Source organism: Xyrauchen texanus, chromosome 6 (assembly GCF_025860055.1).
Source record: "Xyrauchen texanus isolate HMW12.3.18 chromosome 6, RBS_HiC_50CHRs, whole genome shotgun sequence".
Classification (NCBI taxonomy): Eukaryota; Metazoa; Chordata; class Actinopteri; order Cypriniformes; family Catostomidae; genus Xyrauchen; species Xyrauchen texanus.
Window position 1 is genome coordinate 4706190 of NC_068281.1, and position 13912 is coordinate 4720101.

The 13912-nt window shown below is 37.1% G+C and overlaps 2 protein-coding genes across 4 annotated transcripts; one reads left to right on the forward strand and one right to left on the reverse strand.

Annotated features, from left to right (window-relative positions):
- Positions 1-2486: 2486 nt before the first annotated feature.
- Positions 2487-10119, reverse strand: LOC127645176 ((Lyso)-N-acylphosphatidylethanolamine lipase-like). Of its 3 annotated transcripts, none has more exons than XM_052128698.1 (8): positions 8909-10111; positions 8727-8815; positions 8523-8627; positions 6907-7195; positions 6170-6348; positions 5685-5796; positions 4600-4786; positions 2487-3383 (listed from the first exon to the last, which is right to left on the reverse strand). In XM_052128698.1, exons 2-8 carry the CDS (start codon positions 8764-8766, stop codon positions 3294-3296), a joined length of 1002 nt encoding a protein of 333 aa, XP_051984658.1. In that variant the 5' UTR covers positions 8767-8815; positions 8909-10111; the 3' UTR covers positions 2487-3293. The 3 variants fall into 3 exon arrangements, with proteins under 3 accessions (XP_051984658.1, XP_051984657.1, XP_051984656.1); XM_052128697.1 differs by having other exon boundaries at positions 2488-3383; positions 9949-10119; XM_052128696.1 differs by having other exon boundaries at positions 2488-3383; positions 10043-10092.
- A 2071-nt stretch (positions 10120-12190) lies between these two features.
- Positions 12191-13717, forward strand: LOC127645464 (dolichyl-diphosphooligosaccharide--protein glycosyltransferase subunit dad1-like). Its single transcript, XM_052129090.1, has 3 exons — positions 12191-12492; positions 13059-13223; positions 13333-13717. Exons 1-2 carry the CDS (start codon positions 12282-12284, stop codon positions 13187-13189), a joined length of 342 nt encoding a protein of 113 aa, XP_051985050.1. The 5' UTR covers positions 12191-12281; the 3' UTR covers positions 13190-13223; positions 13333-13717.
- Positions 13718-13912: the final 195 nt, after the last annotated feature.

Consider the following 13912-nt stretch of genomic DNA (forward strand, 5'->3'; position numbering starts at 1 on the left):
TTAAAGTATTCACTTTTCAAAAGTAAAGCCACAAGACATAATGTGTGTGTAAACATGATTTTAATGTGTGATAAAATCACTTACTAACCTTTGCAGTGAAAAGTTATAGCTAATCTTACAACCTTGTTGCCATGACAATTTAATGTTGGCAAGCCCTAAAACCTTAATATGACTGTAAAAATATCCATTTAAACTACTTTACAGCTCAAATAATACATGAGTTTAGACAGAAGAATGAATGTAAGTGGTTTTAGAAAATTATAAGCTTCACGTGTCTGCCTTTAAAGCCTTCAACAATTGGCCCCATTCACTTCCATTATAAGTGCCTCACTGTAACGTCCATTTTTGCCTTTTTTAAAGAAAAGGAGGGACGAATCGAAACTCATTTTTGTGGTAATCAACATTATGGCACAAATGCTTTCAATTGAGTTTAACTAGTATTGAACCCAGAAAATCCTTTAATTAAAGGTGCACTCAGTAACTTTTGTCTTAGTGTTGTCTTGGACACTGACACCTAGTGGCTTGGATGCAGCACCATTTGAAATCAATTATTTTCAGTTTCAGATGCTATAGTAGAAATGTAGTATTCACAGTCAGCCATGTTTACTTTAATCAATGAGTGAAAGTTTCAAATAACACAAGGGCGTAGCAGCCATGGGGGACGTGTCCCCCTCACTCTTTAAAAAGGTGATTTTGTCCCCCACGCCTTTTCAAGCTAAACCCATTTTGAGTCCAAATGGAGGATTTGTATAAAGTATTCTTTGAGTTTTGTTACTTTGGGCTGATTAAGCGACCATTAGAGAATTAGGAGACATGCCCCAAGTTGAAATATAACAATGCCAGATTTGAACAAGTTTGCAGGCAAACAACACAGCGTGCTGCAGCCATGTAAGCCAGCAAACAAACTGGATCAGAGATAACAGATTCCACCTGACATAAAAAGCCTCGCCATCCATCTAAAAACCACCATGACCAGAGGCGTAGTAAAACAAGGATAAATATTGGAGATGCCTTTGGAAGATGGCTTAAAGCCCAGAAATCCTAAAAGGATATTGAGTTGGCTAATATGTGTATCAACATCCTTGCAACCCGCATGAGCTTCAAGTCTGGGGACAACTCTCCAATATTTTGAATTTGGACTGCAGTACCCATTTCAAACACTTTTTGAAACACACTTTTAAAATGACTGCTACAACATGAAATAACAGGAGTTACTGATATTAAACGAGTAGTTTTCGGCTGGTCATGTGATTCTAACATGGCGGCCCCATGTGCTGACCCTCTCCATGTAGAATTAAAACAACTTTTATAAGGTTACTGATATGACTCACTGTTATGAGTCTTCATTGTAATGTGAGTGGTCATGATTTCCTACATATATTGCAAAATTACAATTCATGTCTTTAGGATTTCAAGTTTAAAAAATGACTGACTGCATGTTTAAATGCGGCTTTAATCTTACATAATGGGAAAAGTCATTACTAGAGTAAAAGCAGCATCTTTATTATTAAAATAGTTTTGGTAAACTATACTATTAAACATATACTGTACTCGTGTGTGTGGCAGGGCGGAGGGCGGGGCCGGGTCGTGATCCTACGCACCCGGTCTCGTATTAGGCTAATTATGCCTCCGTGAGGGTTAAAGGCTGACTGCAGGGGACTGTGCGGTAGAGAGAGCTCGTTTACGGACATGTCCGTCGTGTGTGTTTGTTGTCAATTAAGTTGATAATTAAAACTATTATTTATATTGTAAAGCCGGTTCTCGCCTCCTCCTTTCCATTCTTTAACGGTATTACATTGGTGCCGAAGCCCGGGAAGGAGGAGGGATGCCCGTCGCAGAGTCCTCGACACTGCCGTCCACCCTGGGGAGCGCCGCTGCCATCTGCCGGGTGACGGAGTAGCCCGACCGCCGGGATGCGGGGAACGGCCGTCGTCCGTGGGGCAAGTGGGGACTGGATACCCCGACCGCCTTGAGCTGAGGAGCCGCTGCCGGGGGCGGAGGAGGGCCCTGCCGTCCCCAGAGACGCGGAGGGGGTCGAGGGAGACCGCTGTCCGCGAGGGGAGGAGGGAAGAAACTCTCCGACCGCCCGGAGCGGTAGAGCCGTTGCCAGGGGCGGAGGAGTGTCCCCATTTGCTGCCAGAAATGCAGAGGCGCGTTCTGCCCGCTGGGGGTCGAAGGTTTCACTCCGGTTCGCCCGGGGTTGGAGTGGCTGTCGTCCGCCTGAGTGCGGAGGAGTGTTCGAGGACCACGCGACGGTACATCAGAGAACCGGCTTTACAATATAAATAATAGTTTTAATGATCAACTTAAAAGACAACATAAACACACACGACGGACATGTCCGTAAACGATCTCTCTCTCCCTCCCGCACGGTCCCCTGCAGTCAGCCTTTAACCCTCATGGAGGCATAATTAGCCTAATACGGGACCGGGTGCGTAGGATCACGACCGCCCCGCCCTCCGCCCTGCCACAGTGTGCAAATATAGTCCAAAGGGAAAAGCCTTTTTACTCCTAACAATTTCTTTTAAACATTCAAATTGCAAAGGTCATCAGCTTTTCAGTATAAGTAATCAGATACATTGATGAGTTCCATCTGGCTATTTTACCCCCCATTTTAATGGGATGAGCGTAACGGAGCGTAAATGTTTCACATACTTTTATATGCAGTGTGCCATGCAGTATATTCCAAACAGCTTCTGACTATACAGTCACTGCTAAACTAAAGTATCTTATCACAAGCAAAATCCTGGATTGAGCGCCTCATAGTGGACATTAATCGCAATAAAATTATCACAATTTGGAGAAAAGTACAACACTGCTCCAAAAAATAAATACAAAATTAAAGACACAAAACAAAGCTGTGTTAAATATACAACAATGTATTTTATATGCATGTTATAAAAATCAGACAATCATTTGCAATGTTTAATGAAATTATTAAACATCCCTTATTTTAGTCAATATGACCCCAGACAATGTAATGACACAAAGAGCATGCTTTTCTCAGTGCACATTTAAAATTTTGAATAAAATATAGGATACAAAATACACAAATGAAAACATATTCCATCAAACTCAGCAGTACAATCCTTTAGGCTTCAACATCAAAGGCCACAAACAGTAAAATGAGTGTGTTTAAGGGATAGTTCAACCAAAAAGCGAACTGAAGGTCCTCAGCAACTCTCTTTAGACTACGTCTTGACAGACCTCATTCATAAACAGAAATGTCCACACAAGCAAACATCCCATCACTCTAGTGACTCTGGGCTCAGTCGTCACATTCATGTTGACCATTAGTCTACAGTGTTACAAATATTCTGAACCACTCGGTTGAACTCGTCCGGCTGGTCGGCGTACACGTGATGTGAAGCATCTTCAATCAACTGCATTGAGAAAAGTGTGAGTTAAAGCATGAGTTTATCGTTGTTTTACCACCAGCCATTTTTCCTCCCAATTCAAGTTCAATATTCAGAAGACCAATTGGAATTCAGTGTGCAAATACTGATGTCATAATCACTGATGTCACAAGGGTGTAAGGGCCCATTCACACAAACACGTTTTTGGTTCCATTCACACATTTTTCCATTGTTTTTCTATGCAAACATGCTAGACGGACATCTTTGACTATTACAATGCATCTCACTGTTCTTTGTCTTTCCAGCATCTTGCACAGGAGCTCCACAGTTTTAGATGCCTTGTCAAGTTTAAAAGATACCATTAGATCTGAATGTGTTTACACAAATTGGTGTGGGTTAAATACCCAATAGGCTTTGGTTTCTGTCACAGCAATGATTTGCTACTTGCTAATGCTAGTCTGAGGCAGGACGTATTTATTAAAAGTGCATTCAGTAACTTTTTAATTGTGTCATCTTGGACTTACAGTGACACCTAGTGGTGTTAATGCAGTATCAATCAAAATGAATAGTTTTCAGTTGCCATTGTAGAAATTCAGCCAGGATTCATTTAATCCAGGAGTGAAAGTGTCCAATAACAAGATGGTTACTGAGATTAAGCGAGTAGTATTCAGCGGGTTATGTGATTCCAAAATGGCAGCCCCATGAGGGCACCCCTGCCCCATGTAGAATAAAACAGCTTTTATAGAGTTGCTGATATGACTAGAGTCCTCATCTCATGTGAGTGGTCATGCATATGTTTCAAAATTACAATTAATTTCTTTAAGCGTAAAACTCTTTTTTGTTTTTTTAAATGGGGGAAAAAAAAAAATGACTGAGTGCACCTTTAAATAGGGGGAGGGGACATTCTCATTCTAGAGTGCATTTTATTGGATGCTCCTGCAGAAAAAATTATGAAATCAATATTTTTGGTTCATTATGAATGTTTAGATGCATGCTAGTGAATACTGTAATACTGTGAATACTAAACTAAAATTCAAATTTTGACTTTACAGAATTTTTAATAATGCATAACTTTAAAAAGTGTGAAGTTTGTAAAGAACTAAAATAGATATCACACTTATCGCTGTGATTATCTACAAAACCCAAGTTTATTTTAGTACGTTAAGCAGTTTAAACTGAATTAATTGGGTAGAATAATAAAAAGAATTTGTTTGAGAAATATCAATTGTAATTGTTTACTCACAATTACACTGGTGGGGCTTTTGCCTCTTATCTCAGCGACTCTGTTTCCGGTGGAGCTGTCCACCCAGGAAAGCGCTCCATACAGCATGGTAACGGGCATCGTCGGGGGCAGCAAATTCACACGCTGCACCATCGGCCTCTTGGCCCAGCCGAAAGACTCGGACATGGCTTTAAAACCCACCTCACCACTGAGAGAGAAACAGACAGTGAGAGCTATGCTTTATTCAACCAGGCAGTTGTTTTTGGCATTTCAGAGACTCAAACTCATTCATCAGATTTGATGAGAAATCAGACTTTTACAAACCCACTCCAAACCATATACATACGGTGGTTTGAAATGAGATTTTTGGGAATGTGTCTCAGTCAGATCAGAATTAAAGTATCTTTTTTATCATTTCCATCATTCGGGATGTGAAACGTACGTCACGTCAAACAGTAATGCAAAATCTTGTCTTCAACGGTGTACAAATGCTCTCATTTTATTATCACTCTTCCTAAATAAGTTTAAAGGGAGAGTTCACCAGAAAATGAAAATTCTCTCATCGTTTACTCACCCTAATGAAATCCCAATGTGTATGACTTACATTCTTTAGCAGAACATAAAGATTTTTAGAAGAATATCTCAACTCTATAGGTCCATAAAATGCAAGTGAATGGTAGCCAGAACTTTGAAGCTCCAAAATTCACATAAAGGAAACAAAACTTTCACTTTCAGATGTAAAAGTGAAAGTGAAAGTGGAGATTTAGAGTTAAAAAAAGAATTTTGAACAGTTTCTCCCCCACACCTATAATAATGCTTCTGAAGATATGGATTTAAACACTGGAGTCTTATGGATTACTTATGTTTCTTTTATGTGATATTTGGAGCTACACCAGGTCTGATCATTATTCACTTACATTGTATGAACCTTCAGAGCTGAGATATTCTTCTAAAAATCTTCATTTGTTTTCAGCTGAAGAAAGAAAGTCATACACATCTGGGATAGCATGAGGGTGAGTAAATGATGAGAGAATTTCTCATACATTTTTGGGTGAACTATCACTTTAAGGATGCTCTCTATGAATTGTTAATATGACAGGTCATACCTTGGGCTCTGAGCGTTACAGTGGTAAATGTATTGTGTCATAGTGTCATCATCGAATAGATCTTCAAACTTCCTCTTGAAATCAGGTCGGAATCTGTTGACCAGCCCTGGACCTGCGGGTAAACACATGTACATCTTTCTATAACATGGCTCTTTTTGCTTATTTAAACAAAATGTAGAGTATTCCAAATCGGCCCATTAATGGGCAATAATTAATCATATTAATAATAATAAATGGGGTAAACGCTTATCCTAATAAAAATAGGCAAATCGGTTCCAACTACTGAGTTAACATTACATCACCTAATTAATATTCATGAGCCAAATTGATTCAGTTAATATGTGTCCCCCCCCTACTTTCCAGATTGTTCCTACACCCCTGCTTATGAGGTTATATTTGATTTATGATGCTCCCTTAGAAGGTAGCTGCCTAGGCAATAGACAGCAAGGTAGCTCACTAGGTTTTTGAATCTTGCTTATACTCACCCCATGGTCCTGCTGCTCTGATGACGGCCAGAGGATTGAAGAGACTGAATACTGAAGCTACAGCTTTCAACCAGCGAGGTGGCGAAACCCTTTTAACCTCTGACCCCTGACCTCCTGACCCCTGTGACTGAGGTCGCTCGGGGAAACCCCACGCGTCCACCAGGATGAGATGACTGACTCTAGTCGAGAGAGTGAGAACATTTACATATGTTTAATTGTAAAACAAATGCCATGCTGAACATTATTAGATATACCATAAAACTATAGATGGTATATCCAAGAACCCAAAAGTCTCTATGGTATTTTAAAGGGTCAGTTCAGCAAAAAAGAAATGTATTCTGTCATCATTTACTCACCCTCATGCCGTTCGGAACTCGTATGACTTATTTTCAATCATGGAACCCATAAGGATATATAAAAAAAATAAAAAATTTGATTACTTTTCCATATATGGTTTCAGAAGACTTGGAATATAGCACAAAATTCATTTGTACATTTGTATGTACTCTGATGGTGCTTTTTTGCCATTTTTGGAGCCTGATGACATTCATCCCAATTTACTTTTATCGTATCAAAAACAGCAATGTAAACATTGACATAGCATCCCCTTTTGTGTTCAAAAGAAAAGGTCACATGGTTTGAAGCCACATAAGGGTTAGTAAATTATGACAGAACATTAATTTTTGTGTGCACTATTCCTTTAAGCTATTTTGTACTATATTAGCTTGAACAGGTACCTCTCAGGATACTGGATAGTATAAGATGTTGCTAGGTAACCACCCAGGCTGTGGCCCAATAGGATCATGTGTTCCAGCCCCAGTGATTCTCTCCACTGTTCTATTGAACTGACAAATTGTTCCTCAGCCAATGAAGCGTCAGATGGGAACGATGGGCGGGAACTACGCCCAAAGCCCAACAGGTCAACAGCATAGACTGGGCGAGAGTGACTCAATGCATCCAGATTACGAATCCAGAGGCCGACACCCCCTCCAAACCCATGGATCATTACAAGAGGCGTCTGAGAGGCTAGAGAGAGAAAGAGAGAAAAGGGCACACATGGACAGACAAGTAAATAATAAGAGTTAAACAAGACTTATATCTGGTGACCAGTGTTAATATTGTTAACAAAAAATTTTAACATTTTCCTTAACTGAAATAGAAATATAACCGGACACGATTGGAAAAAAAACTGAAACTAAACTATAAAATATAAACTAAACTTTTTCATAACTTCAAAACCTACAAAAATAACATAAAAATGACCATTAAGTCATTTTAGTTTTAGCTTTTGATACATTTTATATTATTAAATTTTAAACATTTACAATCCACCTTAATTAAACATGAAAATGCAATGAGAAAATGTATTTAAATGTTCCCAGTACATGCTTTAGCAGCCATAAAATACAAAAAATTAAAAACAAACTAAAACTGACAGACAAAGAGTGAAAACTAACAGGAACTAAACCTAACTGGAATGACAAATTGAACATAAAAAAAAATGAATAAATACTAAATTAAAAATCTAAAATTAAAATAAGCCTGCTGGTGAGAACTGGTGTGCAAAGGTTTAAGACAATACTTATAGAGGTCCTTGAATTTTCTTTTGAGATAAATGAGTTCATTGTTCTATGCAAACATACTGCAACTTCCAGAATTTAAAACTTCCTCCCACGCTAAAAACAACAGAACATTTATTGAAACGAATCTGCAAAATTCACTAATTTTGAACTCCCATAACTCTCTAGTGTCAAACAGAGAAATGCACTGATGCGTGACCGCCCACATTTACATGTCACTGATGCATATTCTGACAATATTCAAACACTATCCCCAAAAACTCAACAACAAAAAAGAAGATTGTCATAATTGACATTAACTGTTAATTGACATGAATGGGTTTGGAACAACATGAGCATGATAATAAATGACAAAACTTATTTTGGGGTAAACTATACCTTTAAAGGTGGACTCCTAAAGAAATTAATTGTATTTTTAAATACATGTATAAATCATGAGATGAAGACTCCAGTCATATCAGTAAGCTTATAAAAGCTCTTTTATTTGACATTGAGAGGGTCCACTGATGCTGGTGGTCATGTTAGGAATACATGACCATCTGAATACTACTCACTTAATCTCAGTAACCATCCTGTTATTGGACAATATCACTCATGGATAAATCATGGCTGGCTGTAAATGGTGAATATCTACAATGGCATCTTTATCTAATCATTTTGAATGATGCTGCATCCACACCACTAGGTGTCAGTGTAAGCGTAAGACGACATGAACAAAACATGCTGAGGGCACCTTTAAGTATATACAACAGGATTGAAAATATAAACTCTACCTTTGTCTGTAGGTTTGCATGCCGTCTTGTTGGTCACTTTAAGTGTCCATATTCTGTTTTGATTTGTCAAAGTCACAAATCTGGACAAAACGTTACTCTGCACACCTGATTATGAACAGGTACAGATAGTAAACACAGGTGGCAAATTACAACATTTTAAAAACAATAGATATTTTAAAATGGAAATATTTTTTAGGATCCTACAAGCAAGAATTTTAGCCTCAGCGATTTTTAACAGCGACATGGATGTTGGTCTCCACGAGGGCCACCACGACCAGTTCCCAGAGGTCGGCCTAAACAGACACATAAAGACAAGTCAATTTATGGGGTGAGGAAAATGGGAAAATCAGTGTTGACATATTGTACACACTGTGTTATGTCTTTACCTTTACACAGAGTACAAGCCTGTCACCTGCTGGTGGTAATAATCTAATGAGTGTTAATGATGTTTTGGGGGGCACAAGTCATTCACAAACAAACACAGACACACACACATGGGAAAAGAACAACATGTTCCACATAAACAGCTAAAGCAAGGACAAAATAATAAACCCCAATGCGAAGCCAAGTGGTCTTGCATCAAACGAATGGGGTTTATTTTACAATAATGACCAACTGACTGTATTTTGTCAAACTTGTTAAATGGCTACTAACAAAATAATAAATAAATGAACATGAAACCTTGAACTGAATTTAATTAAATTGTATCATGTGAGAAGACTACAGAATGATACAAGAGACATGAAAATACTACAGCTATGCAGGAATTGCATTGCTTACAGTTTTGGGGACATTACTTATTAATATCTGACCAATCAGAATAGAGTATTCTTGAGCGCCGTGTGATAAATAGTGCTAGGAACATCACTTTAAATTAAAAAGAAGATGATGACAGAAATTTATTTAATTTATTATTTATTACGTTTGAACTATTTAGATTAACATGCGATTTAATTTTAGATTTAGGCATTTATTTATTATTATTTTTATTTTTTTTAATTATACTCCTACGAATACGGTTAAGGCCGTATTAAAAAATACAAAATAAAATAAAAAAAATAAAAAAAAAAACAGATGCGAATTTTTCTGTTTACTGAAGATAAAATTAAGACATTTCACACCTTAAAGAAAAACAATATCACAAAATGATGACAGTATTTCCTGCTTTACCTGTAATGTAACAACTCATGCCGAATTTACATAACAAAATCGGCTGAAAAAATCTACACGTGTCTGTCTTACATGACAGCGTGTATGAATGAATGCATTATAATTATGTTTTCTATTTTCAAACATTCCAGTCAGAGACATTGAAATTGGCGCTTTTGTTAAACATCATTCGAACGTTTCATAACACTGAAACTTCGTTACATCATTGACACATCTTGTGTAATATGACTGAATATTAAAATGTAACGCTACTTACTCAATGTCAGTCTCGTCTTGCATGTCGGCGTTAACAGAACAAGTTAGTGAAAAAACATAACACTGGAAAAAGCCTCAATGACAGAATGACATACTTAGGATCCGTGTTTTCACTGCCGGATCTGTTACGCATTTCAGTCCTTTCAAAGGCCCGTGTTTGTGTTTTATAACCCTGACGTCAGCATTTAAAGGGGCCGTGTCGTAGAAATATAAGCATGTAGATATACAGTGTAAATGTGCCGTTTCTAAACTATTGTGTATATGTTTTGTGAACATGCAGTCTGTTACAATATTGTCAATGTGATTTAATTTAAAAAAAAAAAAAACAATACATTTCTCTCAGTGTCATTATTCAATTGTGAACGATTGTCATTCATATCAGACCGCTGCTAAGATAGAACGCGAATGGCGCGGTAACATGATACTCGTTCCTTTCCTCAGCGGTGTTCCAAATGAACCAATCACAGTCGTTTATGTTTTTTTTAGAATGATTATTGTTGTATTGCATTGTGGCTTATTTCCACTGTGTAATGGCTTAATTTCGTTATGCTATGGTTTATTTCTTTTGTGTTTTCAACTTTTGTTTTCTTTTCTAATTTTGTAGTCATGTGCATTCCAGGGCCACCATAATCATCAACTTTTTAAAAGCACAGAAAACATGTCATTTTATATCAAACAATTGCTAATTAATCATATTTTCCATTTCAGTTAGGGGCGGACATTTCCAGCATCTAATGCTGATGCACAAGTGTTCCTGGAGTAAAATAGTTTGCACTACAAATGTATTTCCCTGCTAAAAGTATATATTAGTGTGTGTGTGATGTGTGTGTGTGTGTGTGTGTGTGTGTGTGTGTGTGTGTGTGTGTGTATAAGACGTACAAACGTGTACACTACAGTCTTCAAAGACAAAGGACAACTGACTCTAACAAGGACAGAAAGAGATGTGGAAGGCCAAATGTACAACTTAACAAAAGGATAAGTACATCAGAGTCTCTAGTTTGAGAAATAGACGCCTCACATGTCCTCAGCTGACAGCTTCATTGAATTCTACCCGCTCATCACCAGTTTCATGTACAACAGTAAAGAGAAGACTCAGGGGTGCAGGCCTTATGGGAAGAATCGTAAAGAAAAAGCCACTTTTGAAACAAAAAGAAAGGTTAGAGTGGGCAAAGAAACACAGACACTGGACAACAGATAATTGGAAAAGAGTGTTATGGATCAGCAAAGCTGTCATTGCTGCACATGGAGGATTTTTTTGTGAGAACGCTTTGAAGTAGTTTAAAAAAACTGACTATACATTGTGATCAGTTGAATGCCACTTTGGTGAATAAAAGTATCAATTTCTTTCCATAGGAGCAAAATCTGTACATTATTCCAAACTTTTTGACGTGTGTGTGTGTGTGTGTATACATTTAAATGTAACTTATGCAATTAAACTTTGTGAAAATACTGCATGTCATTGCACCCGTGCTAGTTTTTGATGCTCTTTGCAGATGCTGACAACAGTGTCCCATATTTACTTACAGTAAAATGTTTTTTTTTCTTCCTTCACTGCTGTCAGTGGTGCCTTTTTCTTGTGATATCAAATAATTTCAATTTAGATTTCTAAGTAGAAAAACAATTACACTATACACAAAACGCATTGTAGTTCACAAATAAAACCTATAACCATTCATTCTTATGTATGTATATGGTAATACAAGACAACGTGTTAAGTTAACTTGAACATTACTACACTTATATTTATATATTAGTTTATTCATTATAAGTACCTATAAAGTGTTGACAGTTTTCATAGTAGCCTCATGAAAGGAACACTAATGACACCTATTAATTTAAATACATATTGAACACCGTGGTTCTTAGTAGTGTATTGTACACCATGCCAGCAAGAAATGTACCATGATATACATTTTGTAAGGACTATAAAAAATTTTTAATGGAAATATTAAATGTCCTACACATTTTACATATGTACTGTATAAACATATAAATAGCTTATAGGAATTTTAGAGACCAGGTCCATGTTATATTTTAAGTTTGGAGGGTATGAATTCATACTGTGAACATACTGCTTTTCTGTAAACTCTTTGCATAGAGAGAGAGAGAGAGAGAGAGAGAGAGAGAGAGAGAGAGAGAGAGAGAGAGAGAGAGAGAGAGAGAGAGAGAGAGAGAGAGAGAGAGAGAGCTCACAATAGAACCGGAACTAATATTCAAACTCTGTTTCAGTAGGGAATGTTTTGTTGACGCACAGAAGTCGCTCTTTGCGTACACGTCATTCATTTCCTTGCTTTTTGACTTTGTGCGTTTCTCTGCATATTTAGAACAGAAATCATGTCTACTTCAGTATTTTCTGTCATATCGCGCTTTGTGGAAGAGTACAGGAGCAGCACGCCGACTAAACTGAAGGTGATCGACTCTTATCTGCTGTATATATTGCTGACAGGAGTGTTCCAGTTCCTGTACTGTCTGCTTGTGGGAACGTTTCCCTTCAACAGCTTCTTATCTGGATTTATTTCATGTGTGGGATCCTTCATACTGGCAGGTATTTATGCTTTATTAGTATTATTTTACCCTGTATATCCAGAATCAAATTGTATGCTTTAAAGGGCCCCACACACATCTAAGTCCACTTGCAAATTTTATATATATATATATATATATATATATATATATATATATATATATATATATATATATATATATATATATATTTCTGTCTGACCCTTAGAATTAAAGGAATAGTTCAGCAAAAAATGTAAATAGTAAATAAAATAAAAATACATTTCTGTCATCATTACTTACACTCATGTTGTTCCAAACCTGTACTCTCTTTATATGGAATGCATGTCCGGGCTGCTCTTTTCCATACAATGAAACTGGCTTCAAACATAGCCCTAATCATAATCTGATGTCATAATCGATAGCTTTGTTTGAGGATAAGACCACAGTTTATGCACTAAAAATCTTTCCCTCCACCATAGCTCTCAAATATCAACACGATGGCTAATAGCCAAAATGATGAAAGATTTTGCAATTTTGGATGTACTGTACCTTTAAGACTTATTTATCCATTTTTATGTTTGGCTAACCACCTTCTTCTGTCCACAGTCTGTCTTCGCATTCAGATCAACCCTCAGAATAAAGGCGATTTCCTGACCGTCTCCCCTGAGAGAGCATTCGCTGACTTCCTGTTCGCTCACACCGTTCTACATATAGTGGTCGTCAATTTTGTTGGCTGAACGAGACCATCTACTTGCTGCCATTTACACTTCTGTAAAAATATCGTTCTACTGTAACTTTTGTAATTTAATGTAACTAATGTACATTTTAAATTTTTTCCAAATTAACTTGTTCGCAATCTCTAATGAATTGTTTTTCACAGACATGAAGACCAACTTTTGAAGCCTGCAGCTCAAGTACAGAACAACTACACGCATCACTGTCTGTGCATCTCAGTGTGCATCTCAATGTGGATCTCTCAATATGTTCATATATGTTGTGACAGAATTCTCAATTATGATAAATTCATGTTCATGCCTTATCATTCGTTTTTCTATTTTTGTAAAACTGTTTACAAAAGTTCCTGAAACAGAATAAATGCTTAATAAAATAATAACTTCATCGACCCTGTCTGTGTTGTAAAAATATTAATACAATTTTGTATCTAAAGCATTGTTGGTAAAATGAACTTTGTTAGCTATTTATAGACCATTATTACTACAGTGACGCTGAACGTATTTGGACAATTAAAGGGATAGTTCACCCAAACATGAAAATTCTCTCTTCATTTAATCACCCTCGTTTTATGTGTGTGACTTTCCTTCTTCTGCTGAACTCAAATGAAGATTTTTAAATTAATTTCTCTGCTCTCTTGGTCCATACAATACAAGTGAATGGGTGCCAATATTCTGAAGCTACAAAAATCACATAAATCAGCATGAAAGCAATCCAGATAAGACTCC

Bases quoted from the DNA above. Each gene is read 5' to 3' on its own strand.
- LOC127645176 (XM_052128696.1), bottom strand. From the start codon at position 10,080: ATGCGTAACAGATCCGGCAGTGAAAACACGGATCCTAA. The intron at 8,816-10,042 runs GTATGTCATTCT...GTGTCTGTTTAG, and splicing joins AGTGAAAACACGGATCCTAA to GCCGACCTCTGGGAACTGGT. The intron at 7,196-8,522 runs GTAGAGTTTATA...TTCTCTCTCTAG, and splicing joins ATGCAAACCTACAGACAAAG to CCTCTCAGACGCCTCTTGTA.
- LOC127645464 (XM_052129090.1), top strand. From the start codon at position 12,282: ATGTCTACTTCAGTATTTTCTGTCATATCGCGCTTTGTGGAAGAGTAC. The intron at 12,493-13,058 runs GTATTTATGCTT...TTCTGTCCACAG, and splicing joins GGGATCCTTCATACTGGCAG to TCTGTCTTCGCATTCAGATC.